The sequence below is a fragment of the Thalia democratica genome, chromosome 6 (genome assembly GCF_965202585.1).
Source record: "Thalia democratica chromosome 6, ktThaDemo2.hap1.1, whole genome shotgun sequence".
Taxonomy (NCBI): Eukaryota; Metazoa; Chordata; class Thaliacea; order Salpida; family Salpidae; genus Thalia; species Thalia democratica.
In genome coordinates this window covers 12,691,765-12,704,853 of record NC_139170.1, presented here as the reverse complement: position 1 = coordinate 12,704,853, position 13,089 = coordinate 12,691,765, and the positions used below count along the sequence as shown (strand labels likewise).

Sequence of the window (13,089 nt, the reverse complement as noted above, 5' to 3'; positions counted from 1 at the left end):
AACAAATGATAATTGAGCTAAGTTAATGTTCGTTTAACTTTTGCATCTAAAAACTTTAAACAATAAAGCAGATAACTTAACTTAAAACAGCAAAACTCAAACTCCAAAGAATATTTATGTTTTCAAAAACCATAGCTTATTTATTGTGAAGTAGCTATTTACTGTTACATTTAAAAAAGGCGGAATTAAATATTTTGTTGTTTGACATAAATGGCCTAACGTAACAACGCAAAAAGTACATTATAATAATAAATATTTTACTTTTAATCTTTTTATTTATGTTTTTTAGTAGCTACAATGTAAAAAGTTCTAGTAAACAAAAGTAAACTATCAAAACTCAGTAAACAAACAAAGCTTCCTTTTTCTTTAACATGAGTTTGTACAACTGCTTGATCCTGACTTTCATTGACCCTACTTCGACTGACTGCTGATTTTATCTATTTAAAAAGAAATATTTTTTGTTTACCATTTTTTTTATTCTTTTAACTTTTGGTTTAAAAAATTTTAACTAACAAGTTTGCTTCCGAAACTTTGAGGTTTTTCTTTTGCTTGAACCTAAAGTTTTTAAAGGTTTTGAAGTTGAATAGTATACAAAAACATTTTGTGCTGATATTTTTTTCAACTTGTTTGTTTAAGACTTATTTCAAACAATCAAAAAAAATCATGATGTTAAAGAATAACTTTAACTTACAACAAGTTGGTTTCCATAATTCTGAGGGACTTTTTCTTTCTGCAGTTTTTAGTTGAAATATTAAATTTTTTTTATTGGTATAAAGTTTTTGTATATTCCATTACAATGTTACAACAATTAACTCATTTTTTTATCAAGTTTAAATGTAGTTAAATAACTTCTTTTTATGCTAAATTTTATTTACTTTTATAAACGCAGTAAAAAAAAATATAAAGCTAACTTGTTTTTTTGGTCTTTCTGACTTTTCTTTTTCATGTTTCTTAAAACAAAAACAAAATATTAAATTTATTCTAAACTTTATGCTATTTTAGGAAAATATTTTGTAAAATAAAATAGAATGATTTAGCATAAGAGCTTAAAACTTTTTTTTCATGTTTCTATGTCGCTGTTTCACCATTTCGAGTTAGTATGCCGATTTTACACAACTAAACAGAAATAATGCATTGCCAGTACCAAATAAGATTACCAGTTGTGACTTTATAACTTTTTAAGAACAACCTTGTGTGTTCCAGGTGTATGATCATCGTTCGAACTGTCCGAGTTTTCCTCTTCGCTCGATGAAGATGTTTCTACTGTTTTTCGCTTGTTGCGATTGAGAAGTGCTTTTGTCTGAGCATAGAAAAGTTAGTTCGTTACTATAAAAACAAAATTACGTTGTCGTTAACTTTTACTTAAGTTGTTTTCATTAGCTACAATTCAAAAAGTTATAGTAGAGAAGTCTTGTTTATCAATGCTCAGTAAACAAACAAAGCTTCCTTTTTCTTTGGCAGGAGTTTGTATAACTATATTATCCTGGCTGTCATTGACCCTACTTCGACTGGCTGCTGTTTTTATCTATTTAAAAAAAAATTATGAAGTTTTTGTTTATCTTTATTTTATCCTTTAACTGTTATTTTTTTTAATCTTAACTAACAAGTTTGTTTCCGAAACTTTGTTTTTCTTTTGTTTGAACCTAAAGTTTTGAAAGGTTTTGAAGTTGAATATTTATCTAATAAAACTTTTTGCTGATTTTTTTTAATTTGTTTGTTTAAGAGTTATATCAAACAGTTAAAAAACTCGTATTATTTAAAATTAGAGTTTTAGTTACATTAAGTTTGTTTCCATAACACTTAGGATCTTTTCTTGCTAAAGTTTTGAATTTAAGCATTTATAAAAATTTTTTGTGTTGGTACAAATTATTTTGTGGCTTTTAGTGCAAAAATAACAACATTGCTTCAACAAACTCTATTTTTTTTAATTTAAATATAGTTAAACAACTTATTTCTTTACAAAATTTCATTTACTTTTAAATTAAACATTAAAAAAATATAATGCTTACTTGTTTTTTTGGACTTCCTGGCTTTTCTTTTTCATGTTTCTTAAAACAAGAATTAAATTATTATGTAGTATTGAATTTGCTCACAACTTTATGCTATTTTAAGAAAATATTTTGTCAAAGATCTAAAACAAACATGTTCGTAAAATAGAATGACTTAATATAAGAGCTTAAAACTTTCCTGACATGTTTCTAGTATCATAGTTATCATTATTTTAAGTTGGTATGTCGGTTTTACAAAATTTAACAAAATTCATGCATTAGGAACTTTGCAAATTACCAGTTTTGTAAAAAGCAATTTAAATTGAACTGTAAAATTGCATGAACAAATCTGCTAATTTCGATTCACTATTTTTGTTTTATAACTAAAATATATTCTATTTAGTAATAGTATTCTGTTGTTTTTATTATTTTAAATGTTGAGCAGAGCATTTACATGAAACACAACATTTGCATCACCAAAATAATATTCTGAATTACATAAAAAAATTGGTGTTTTCAAAAACATGTAGCCAATAAACTTTAGGAGAAGTTACAAAATTCTATATAGATTAGTCTTAAGTGTTTTGTTTTTAAGTCAAACTCACTGACTGTTTTTGATTTGGTCATATTTATGTCAGCTTAATAAGATCATCTCACTAATGAAGTTTAACACATAAAATTGTTATAATTTATTTTACAAAACACACACATATTATAAGCACCAAGAATTAAATTTTTTTTTTCTTCAAAATTGATGGAACTAGGCGTTGTTACTATGGAAATGTAAACCTAGAAATTTTGCACTAAATTAAATAAATTGTATGAAACTATTTACATAAAAAGAGATCTATTCAAAATTTAAAGTTAATGGTTTGCTAATAAAGATCCTAGCGAAACCATGTTCACTGGAATATATGATTACAAGTTTAAAAAGTACTCTTTCTTTACTAAACTGACACATGTTTTTGTTTACACTTAGATCTCAGCAAAGGTTTCTCGCGACTATGCCTGCTTGATGAGTCCTAATAAGGACGAAACCGGTCGTAGGTTGTCTCGGATATTGTTGTTGATGGTCGTGTGGTTAAGTTTATTATTTATTATTGGTTTAATAAAAAAGGGTACTGTTTAAATTTGTTTTTATATCAGAGATCGACAGTCATTTATAAGAGCCACATTAACTAAAAAAAGACTTTTGGAAACCGAACTTGATAAAACAAAGCTTTTACAGGCTGATTCTAAAACTATACGCTTATATATATTAAAAAAACTTTTTTTTTTTACTTTACTTTTCATTATTCTACAAGTTAACGGAGATAAACTGATTTTCGATTTCATATTATAATCTGACAATGAAATATGCAAATTAAATATGTGTACCCTAAAAAAAGGATAAACTTAAGTATCTGATAATTATTTAAAAAAAGCTTTATTTCTTTAGGAATATTTTCTTTTAGCTCTAAGCTTGGTTGCTTAAACCCAGTGAATTTTGTACTTATTTAAACTTGCAAAAATATAACAACTTTTGTTTTTGAAGTAGCAGCTGCGTAAGTCTACTTACTGAACGCAAACGCGGTTAAAACTTTGCAGCATTTTAAAATATTTTGTTTTTCTGATTTATTGCAACATTTCCTAAAGTTTTAGTTTAAAATGCAAGTTAACTATTATTTAATTCTTGAAACTAGAAAATTTTCGATAATACTTATAAAATAGAATTATGTTGTAATCTATATCATCTATGAAAATTTTATAGAGAGTTTTTAAAAGGGTTTAAAAGCAATCTTAATCAATAAATTTAAAATTTTTCAATTCATACAGATATTAAAAAGAATTTATTTTTTTAACCATAACTTTAAGTTTATTTCAAAAACTCATAAAACAGGTAACCTTATATAATTAAATAAAAAAAATGTTTGAAATTTTGTCTGGTAAACATAACTTTGGTAATTTATCTTGAATTTAAAGCTTTAGTATTTAGTTTTACGTTTAAAACGTAGAAACTTTTTAATTAAAATTTTATAACAATAAATCTAATACTAGCTTCAATTTTAATTTTCTTCCATTTCAATAAAGTCAAAACATTTTTAATAGTCTATGTACTTTTTTGGCAAATTATATAATTGTACAACTGCTAAAACTATACTTAAAAGTTTAAAAGTCATCAAATTTGTTTTTGATACTTTTTAAAGATCTGAGATTTAGTTTTAATCTAACTTATCAATAAATTCTATCAGTAATAGGGAATATAACAACAGCTACTTATAAGATTTTTACAAAACAATCAAAGATGTCAACAGTAATTTATTTTGATTTTACAGTTTAAAATTTGCTTTGGTAAAAAGTGATTTTACAATAGTTTAAAAAATTTAATATTTAAGAAACATCAGTAGACTTTAAACTTTTCAATAAAGCTGTAATCAAGTTCAGTATTGTCCACCACCATAGGAAAACTCATCATTTTCTACAAGCCATGGAGCTTCAAACAACTCTTCTTCTGATAAAACTCCGTCGTCTGTTGTAATAATTTGTTTAATATTTTAAAATAGTAAGAAAAAAAATCAATATTTTAAGGTAAGGCTGTTATTTTTGGATAATTTTGTAAAATTCTTCTACTATCGTGACGATTTAATAGTGATTGATATACGTATCGAAAAAACAATTAGAGGAAGTTAACTGTTATAATAGTTGATGTTCTCAATAAGGAATGAAACTTAAATTGTTTTAAAGAAAGAAAACTAGCTAATAATATTCAATAATAAAATTTTAAATTTCTCTAAAATCTATCCTTCACTTTAATAATGTGTAAGTTGCAAAGTAAAGTAAAAGTTGAAATAAATAAATTTTGAGGTTAATAAATGAGCCTTATCAATAAATACACAAGCTATATTTTACAACAACTTATCAATTTTGTAGTATTCATAGCATTTATTTAAAAACTATATTTTAATAACTTTATTTTACAATGCTCATGAGCTTATATTTTTTACTTTTAAAGTTTAAATAAATATTAAATAAAAGCCATTATTAGTAAAAACTACTTCTTCTACCAGAGTTAGCTTTTTTAGTTTTAGAATACCTTCTGACTACCGCAACTCAATAAAACGTTTTAAAGTCAATAAAATCTTAAAACGTTGTCCTACGACGCATTTGCGCAAAACTAAGTTTTTGTGTAAACATTGTCGGCTGAGCACTGCACGTCAACTAATGTTTTATTCATAAAAGCATCTCCTACACTTTGTACATTTTTTATATTTCGTTTTACCAGAACGTAATATGAACTTTATGTGTTATCCGTGATTTAGTTCTACAAAAAATAAGATTTTTGAGATTATAATTAATTTGATCCTTTAAATAGTTTATATCTGATGATTTGGTCAATTTTGATCAACACTAACAATATTCTTTTTAAACTTATAGTTTATTTTATATGACACATTAGTTGTTCTGAAAATATACTTACAAAAATTAAGTTAAAACCTTAAATTACTTAGTCTAGTTTTCTAGGTTACTGTAAAAGAAAAGTGTCTAATAAAGTATAGACATCATATATTAAATAAAAATTAAAACTCAAAGTTATTCGCTACTAACTAGTTCAAAAGTGTTTCCTTCAATAACTTTGAGATTTCAAAACTACACAATTTGTTCATAGTTAAATGAAAACCTAATGCTAAAGTTTTAAAATCATTCAGTGTTGCGTTTTTAAATCATCAAAAACACATTACTATGCATAGCTAAAATTTGACTACAGCTATGTTGCTTTTAAATAAGCCTTTTTTAAACTGAACTAATTTGCAAATTTAAAAATAAAATATCAACAACTATAAAAGATAGGAAGGAACTTCTAAAATACTTAAAAACTTGCATCGCATAATTATTTTAGATTACTGTTTTTTAGCTCTTCTAAAATGTTATAATTCTTCCGGGGTTTAAATTTTTAATGACTTGAATATGCTCTGCGTACAATGTTTTCACTTAGTTAAAATGTAAAAAAGCGAGCTGTATTTGTTGTTAAGTTTAAGTTGTTAAGTTTTTTTTAGAGTGTTAATAAAAACATATTACAGACTGTTTTTTCGATTCAAAGTTTATTTATTTATTTTTAGATACTGCAATATAATAAACATTTTGTTCTTTAGCGTATGTTATTGATTCATAAAAATAGATCTTTTCTTAAATAATCGATCAATAAAAAGCATTAAATTTCGTATAAGACAGAAACTAACTAATCTCATTACTTATTTAACATTTATCGTGACCTTTTAATGCATCCCAAATAGAGATAAAACCACTACTTTACGTTTGCAAAGTTTAATAAAGTTTCTTGCAAATTAAGAAAGTATAATAAAAACGAATCGATTATGTTAAAGACCGTAAAACAAAACAAATGGCCCTATTATTCTTGAATTATTTTTTTTTAATGCTTAATTTTTTTTCAACTAAATTAGTAACAAAACTTATCTTACAGCAATGAAATGAACAGCGTTTGTTGGCTCTAAGTTATGTATATTAATTACATTTACAAAAAAAGCTCTTTGCTTGTTTGTTACTGTACTTTTGAACATTTTTACTTAGAAAATATTTTTATAAACTAAATGTGAAATTGTATATATATAGAATAAAATATGATTAGATAAACTAAATCACCTTCCACTAAGCGTTTCTAACTAATTACAATTTTCAACATTATCAACAAAAACATTATCTGTAAACTTTATACAAATTATTAGCAAAAAAAGGAATCCGCTACAGGCTGTTATCCATAAAAGTTTTATAGAAGAATAAAAACGTAGCGTTATATTTGAAAAACTTGACAAGTTTTAAACTGTTTAAACTTAAATTGGTTTTCAGTAATTTAAAACCTTGTATAATCTTAATCAAAAAACTGTTTGTTTTATAGCTAATAAATATAGTAGGACACTAAAACCAGGATCAAAAAAAAACTTTTGATTAAAAACTTTCAATTTTTATTAATTAAAACCGTACACTATCAAAACTTATCTCTTTCTAAATGCTAAAAAAATCTTTAGTAAAAATATTAACAAATTTATAACTAATTACCTTTACTTCAGTAGAATAAATAAACATATGTTAAAACTATATGCAATCAGACTTAGCAGTAAAGATGCTTTAGTATGTATAAATTTATAAAGAACTTTTTCACAGTCATATTATTAACAAAATAATATTACAAGGTAAATATTTTCAAAAGTGTTAAACGTTTTTGGTTTAAAAACACCTTTTATTAGATATAAACAAAAAGTATCTATAAAGTAAGTTATATAAATTTAAAGCTTTTAACTCTCTTAAGTTCTGTTAGTATTTAAATAACTAAATATGGTTCATATTTCGTACCAAATCTAGCGTTTCAAGTTGTGTTGTAAAGTATCTATCAAAATTAAAGTTGTGTATTTATCTTTTAAGTTTCAGTAAAGTTATGTACAAATTGCTAAACCTGTTTCGAACAAAATGAAAATGTGTTCTTTTAAAATAAAACAAGAAACAAATGAAGCATGTAATCATATTAAATTTCAACTGAGCTGCTATTTAAAACAAACCGTAAATAACAACGAATAGCACACATGTATGTATTATGACAAGGATCATAAAAGCGGGAAAAAATTTCATGAATTTTTAATGATGTTTTAGTTCAGTCTCCTTGTTAATTAAAAATTTTATCGAGCTTTGTATTTTTGTTTTAGCGCTCGCAATGACAGAGTTTTATCTTATTTTAGCTTGAAAAATTATTTCATTATTTTTAATAACATTGTTGAAGTACAGAAAATAAATTATAAAAAGTACTAAAAGTATTTCTAATGAATTATACATAGACGAATTTAAAAAAACAATAAACACTTTCATTTTCTATAAAATTTATCTTTAAAACATTTAAACAAAGTTTTTGTTTTGTAAAGTTAATTTATACGCATACTTGACGGTAAAACTTAAATTTGTTTTAATCTTGTCATATTTTTATGATATGTTACTAATTCTTAAACATAAAAAGACCTTTAATGTTGAAATTCAAAATTATTTTCTAGTTCTTACGTTGTTATCTATACTTATTGTAAACTTTTAAATACACCTATATAAGAGTTACATTTTTTAAGAAAAAACAAAAAATTATCAAAGGCAAGTTCAAATAAAGAAACAAATTTTAAGTCATTAATATGCGAACGAATGCTAAGAAACTACGCAAACTTTCTTGTAACCGAGAAGTTATAGATTATCACAAGAAAACACAAACAAGTATCGATTTGACTCAACTGAAATGCATTTTACCTGTTCTTGTTCGACCTGTACAACTTGAATTTTATGTTAAATTATTTTGTATTTTTACAACATGTATCTTGTGTAAAACAACTTATTTTCTTATTCTAAGTTGCTTTAAACATATATATTATTTGTTCAAGTATTTTTCGTTTTTTTTTCTAATCTACTATCAAACTCAAAATTTAATCATGACGTTTTATTTTCTAAAATATTCTAAACAAGCTTTTTTAGATATCATAAAATGTGTATTATCAATCTTGGTTCTATAATATGTTTTTATTCTAATAGGATGTTTTTTTTTATTAGAAATTACATGATGTTAAACAAAAAATTTAAGCTTGGAAATATTCTAAGTTCTACCAATTGGTGTTATTTTCAAATGTAAAAACTTATACTTAGTTCACCTTTTATGTTTTTCTGTATATAAACATTAAAGGCTTTACAAACTCTCTCTCTAACAACTTTTTCATAAAAAAAAAATAAGAAATTAAATATACCAAATTTCTAATCTTTAAACATTATGATTATCTAAAAACTAAAAATTTTAACAAACTTAACTAGTTATAAAGTTTAAAAAATCAAAAAGCTAAAACTTATATATCAAATTTGCGCTACACATAAAGTTAAATACAACTACTATAAATGTTTATTATGTTACGAAAGTTAAATTTATGCTGGGTTGATTAAACGTTTCTTTTGAAACAAATATAGTTGTACCAACTTCCAGGTAAACACAACATTTATTATATTCCTACTTGTTTGTATTTTAATTTCGGAACAGGTTCGTTAATGAAAATTAATAAGTTCCACTAGAAAAGATTTGAGTAATTATTCTTATAGTGTAAAAGTTGTTTAAATAACTATTTTTGTGTAAACTTTTTAAGAGTTTAAGATTTTTAAGCCTTAAAATAAGTCAAAAAATTTTAAAGTTAACAAATAGTTATAGTACAGAGCTTTTTTATAATATCTCTACAAAACTTGCTTAAACACAAACAAAATGTTTTGTTATTTACGACTAAATTTAACTAGTTCTATAAAGTTATATTAGTGTGAAAAGTTCTAAGATTGTCTGAATGTTCATGTCAGAACGTTCTTAAAAAAGCTCTTTTGTATTTATCAGTCAAAAAATACATATTTTTAGCTTTGCCTAAAAAACGGTTATTTCAAAATATATACCATTAATCATAAAATACTTTTCTAAAGACCACAATACTTTTTATAACCTTTTCAAAGCAATTTTACTTTAAAATAATGACAAATGAAAAATGTTAAACAAGCTGTTTTACATCAAACAAAAGTGTTTCCTTTTGGTTTTACATCACACCGTTTTTCTTCAACTGGTCGTTGTCACTAGTCAAGTTTAAGGGTAATAAACAGTTAAAGCAGGAATGTCAGCTTCAAAATGCGTGAAATTAAGTGAATGAAAATTATAAAGTTTGTGAAATTTTCAGTTCTAAGTTAGTTACGTAGGAGCGTAAATTTAAAAAACAGCGAACTACTTTTTTTATACTAGTTAGTTAACCAAGCAGTTTAAGTATAATTTTTTAGGTCGTTTGTGCAGATAATATTTTTAATTTTTTAGTCTTAAGTAAGGTATAGTTTTCCTCTAACAGTTTACATTTATCTTAATAGAAGTTTTCATCAAAAACTTCTTATCTTTATAACTTTTTATTATGAGTGTAAAGCTTGAAAGTGTTTTTATTTAAACTTACAAAGTCCTTTAATATCATTAAATCATATTTACTTAAATCTTTAATATCATAAAGTTTATAGCTTTACAGATTGGCAATACTTTTATCACACTAATAAAACTTTAAACTAAAACACTTAAACAAAGTTGTTTTTTTTGTAAAGTCAACTAACCGTTCAAGTCAGCGATTTGAAACGGAATGATTGCCTCCTCTAAAGGAGTTTTCGTCACCTCCGCAAACTCCATCATGGAAATAACTCCGTCATCGTTCAGATCGTATATCTTCATCACGTTATTCAATGCTAACATGCTACAAAAAACCAGGTGCAACAAATTAAATGTTGAACTTGAAAAATTTCTTTGAACTTGATCTTTTTTATTTATAATTATTTAACCATTGTGTAAAATTACAACGACAAAAATACTTTTGACTAGGCTTTTTTACACTCATTTTTCTGTACGGTTAAAAAAACTAAAGCTAACTTAGCCTATATTTTATGAATTTAAATTACAAGAGTTTTTAAACTTTTTGTTTATTTTTTTGTACAATACAGCCAAATAGTAAATATGCAGCTTACTCGATGACGTCGTCGTCGTAGTTTTCGTTATACATGACGTCATCGTCACCATCGTTACCGGCGTACAAGCTGACGCCATTGCTTCCGTACGTTGGGGCTTCGTACATGACGTCATCGATTCTGGAGTCGTAGAGAGCGGGAGGCGGGATTATGACGTCATTGTCAGAATCTTCACCAGCTTTTGATTGGTCCGATCTGCTGTCCAAATCGATGTCGTACTTGCAAAATTTTGTTAGCTTTCAATTAAATCAAAATAAATGTTACCCCAAATTTTTAGCTGAAATAATATAATTCTTTTTATATCAGTTGACAGTTAGTTTTTTGTCAAATTTTTAAAAGATCTCAATAACTTCAATAGTTTTTGTAAAATGCTTAAAATATTTTAAGCTGCTTTTTATTAGATTTTTATTTTCAAATAATCCTGGCAGCTTAAGGGATCACAGAATATACTACTAACAACAAAAAATACAGATTTTTTTAAGTTAGTGTTTTTTTTTTTTGTAAACAGTAAGAATATTAACATAAAATATGATAAAAACTAGTTAACTTCTATAACACTACTTTATAAAAATTTTGTGGTTATAAGAAGTTATTATAATGTGTGTTCATACTAATATCATAACTTTTAAACAGCAATAAATAATGTTCGGTACTGTTTTTTTTTATATTGTTGATTTTTTTCAAAACTAAATACTAAATTACTGTTTAATTATACAATAATACTTTAAAAATGTTTTGTAATGTGTTTTATTATTTTGTCGATTTGTGTTAAAACTAAAAACTGAAAGACTGTTTAATTTAGTATTCTAAGTTTGAAGAAAATTAAAGTGGTAATTATAAAGCTGTTTTGTCTATGAATTCGAACTAAATTGTTTTTGTTGATATTAAAATAAATCAAATAAATATTTCACAGCTGGTAAACACTTTTTTTTTTAATTTTATAACCCTTGCATAACTTTTACTGACAGTTTAAAAATTTCATACGGAAAAATCATGTAAATTTTATTTTTAGTAATTATTATACTACTTTTTTTGATTTAAGAATATGTTTAGTTTATTATAGTTTAACAATGTTCAAACTATTTTTTAGACTTCTGAAACTTTTTAATCTACACAAAAAGCTTTAAACAGTTTTAAATACTGTATTAAAACATCCTCAAAAGTTTGTCAATGTAAATGAGCCCAAATCACTTTTTCAGTATAAAACTTAATCAAAAACCTTAGAGAATTTTAAATTTGAAAGTTGACAAAAAAACAAGAAAAACTTACTAGGTAAGAGTTCAAGTCGGTAGGCAGGCTAACAGCTGAACGTGATGTGAAAACTATCATAAAACTTAAACTACTGATTAAAAGTAACATGTTTTCCGTTTAAAATTTACCTGTAAAAACGTTAATTGTACTCTTTACAAACGGAAGTTTCTTAAAAAAAAATTTTTTAGCTGAAAATGTTTTTTAGTTTTGGCTAATTTTTTATTTTAGTTTTCAAAATATTACTTCTTATTACTGTTTTTGGGTAGTATAAGTTATTTTAATTTTTTTGCCAAAAATTTGTAAAGAATACTAATTTTTCACAAATTAAACAAATACCTTTACAAACTGGTCAAGAAAAAATAAGTATGAGAACTTAAAAAGTTTAATAAAAGCTATAAGCTAAAATTCATCAAAGACTAAAATTCCATCAGTAGCTGAACTCTTTATATTGTTAAACAAACTATGTAAATGCTTATAAAGATGTTCTATATAAATATTGAATTACAAACAAACGTTTTGTCAGTTCAAACGCTTTATTTTTTTTAAATTAAGTAAATTACTTTCACTAACTTTACCGATGAAGTACACTATAGGTTGATAAATGTGTAAATGTTTTATTAAAAACATACATAGATTAATTCAAAAAGACAAACACTTTTTACATTTTTTCTTCTATATTTAGTCTCTCATTTAAGCTGTCTCGCTATAATCAGCATATTTGTAATTTAGAAAAATGATTTAAACTGTTTAAAAATTTATATTTAAACACTATGACTTGAATTTTTGATATAAACTAAACAAAAATATATTACTTTAAACTACATTAAATTACTACGTAAAACTAAATATAAATGTTATAAATTCACCTTAAATTAAATAATTTATTTACTTTTTGTACTTAAATTTAAAATAATTCATTTTTATTTTTAAAAAAATATTTAAGATTACCCATTTAAAAATGTATTAACGTTATAATAAAATTTAAATAGTTTTTTTTAGCTAGAATCCTATAAACGAAAAAAAGAGTTTAAATAATCAAATACTACACTTCAGAACTTGTTATCTTTTAATAAAAAAATCATTTTGAAAACTTTTAATGATTTAATTATTATAAAAACTTGTATTTGATTTATTGTTGCATGTAAAAAAGGTATAAAACACAGTATGTTAGTTTAAAAACTACAACATTTTAAAAATATATACATTCTATAGACTGCTGAATTATTAATACTTTGTTTTTTTATATAAAACTTAAGAATAAAGTAAACCAGACTTATGCTTATGATACTTTCTGTAGAAAAAACTGTTATTATATAAA

The 13,089-nt window shown here is 24.3% G+C and overlaps 1 protein-coding gene across 1 annotated transcript; it reads right to left on the bottom strand.

Moving 5' to 3' along the window:
• Positions 1 to 4,350: 4,350 nt before the first annotated feature.
• On the bottom strand, positions 4,351 to 11,895 carry LOC145839472 (uncharacterized). The gene is made up of 4 exons (XM_082947040.1): positions 11,790 to 11,895; positions 10,521 to 10,738; positions 10,116 to 10,252; positions 4,351 to 4,497 (listed from the first exon to the last, which is right to left on the bottom strand). Exons 1-4 carry the CDS (start codon positions 11,877 to 11,879, stop codon positions 4,409 to 4,411), a joined length of 534 nt encoding a protein of 177 aa, XP_082803166.1. The 5' UTR covers positions 11,880 to 11,895; the 3' UTR covers positions 4,351 to 4,408.
• Between the last annotated feature and the right edge of the window lie 1,194 nt (positions 11,896 to 13,089).

What these genes read in the sequence shown, in the direction of transcription:
- LOC145839472 (XM_082947040.1), bottom strand. Translation starts at nt 11,879, where the DNA reads ATGTTACTTTTAATCAGTAGTTTAAGTTTTATGATAGTTTTCACATCA. An exon ending in TACGACGACGACGTCATCGA is followed by an intron (nt 10,253 to 10,520) that starts GTAAGCTGCATA and finishes GGTTTTTTGTAG; the next exon opens with CATGTTAGCATTGAATAACG. An exon ending in TCAAATCGCTGACTTGAACG is followed by an intron (nt 4,498 to 10,115) that starts GTTAGTTGACTT and finishes TTATTACAACAG; the next exon opens with ACGACGGAGTTTTATCAGAA.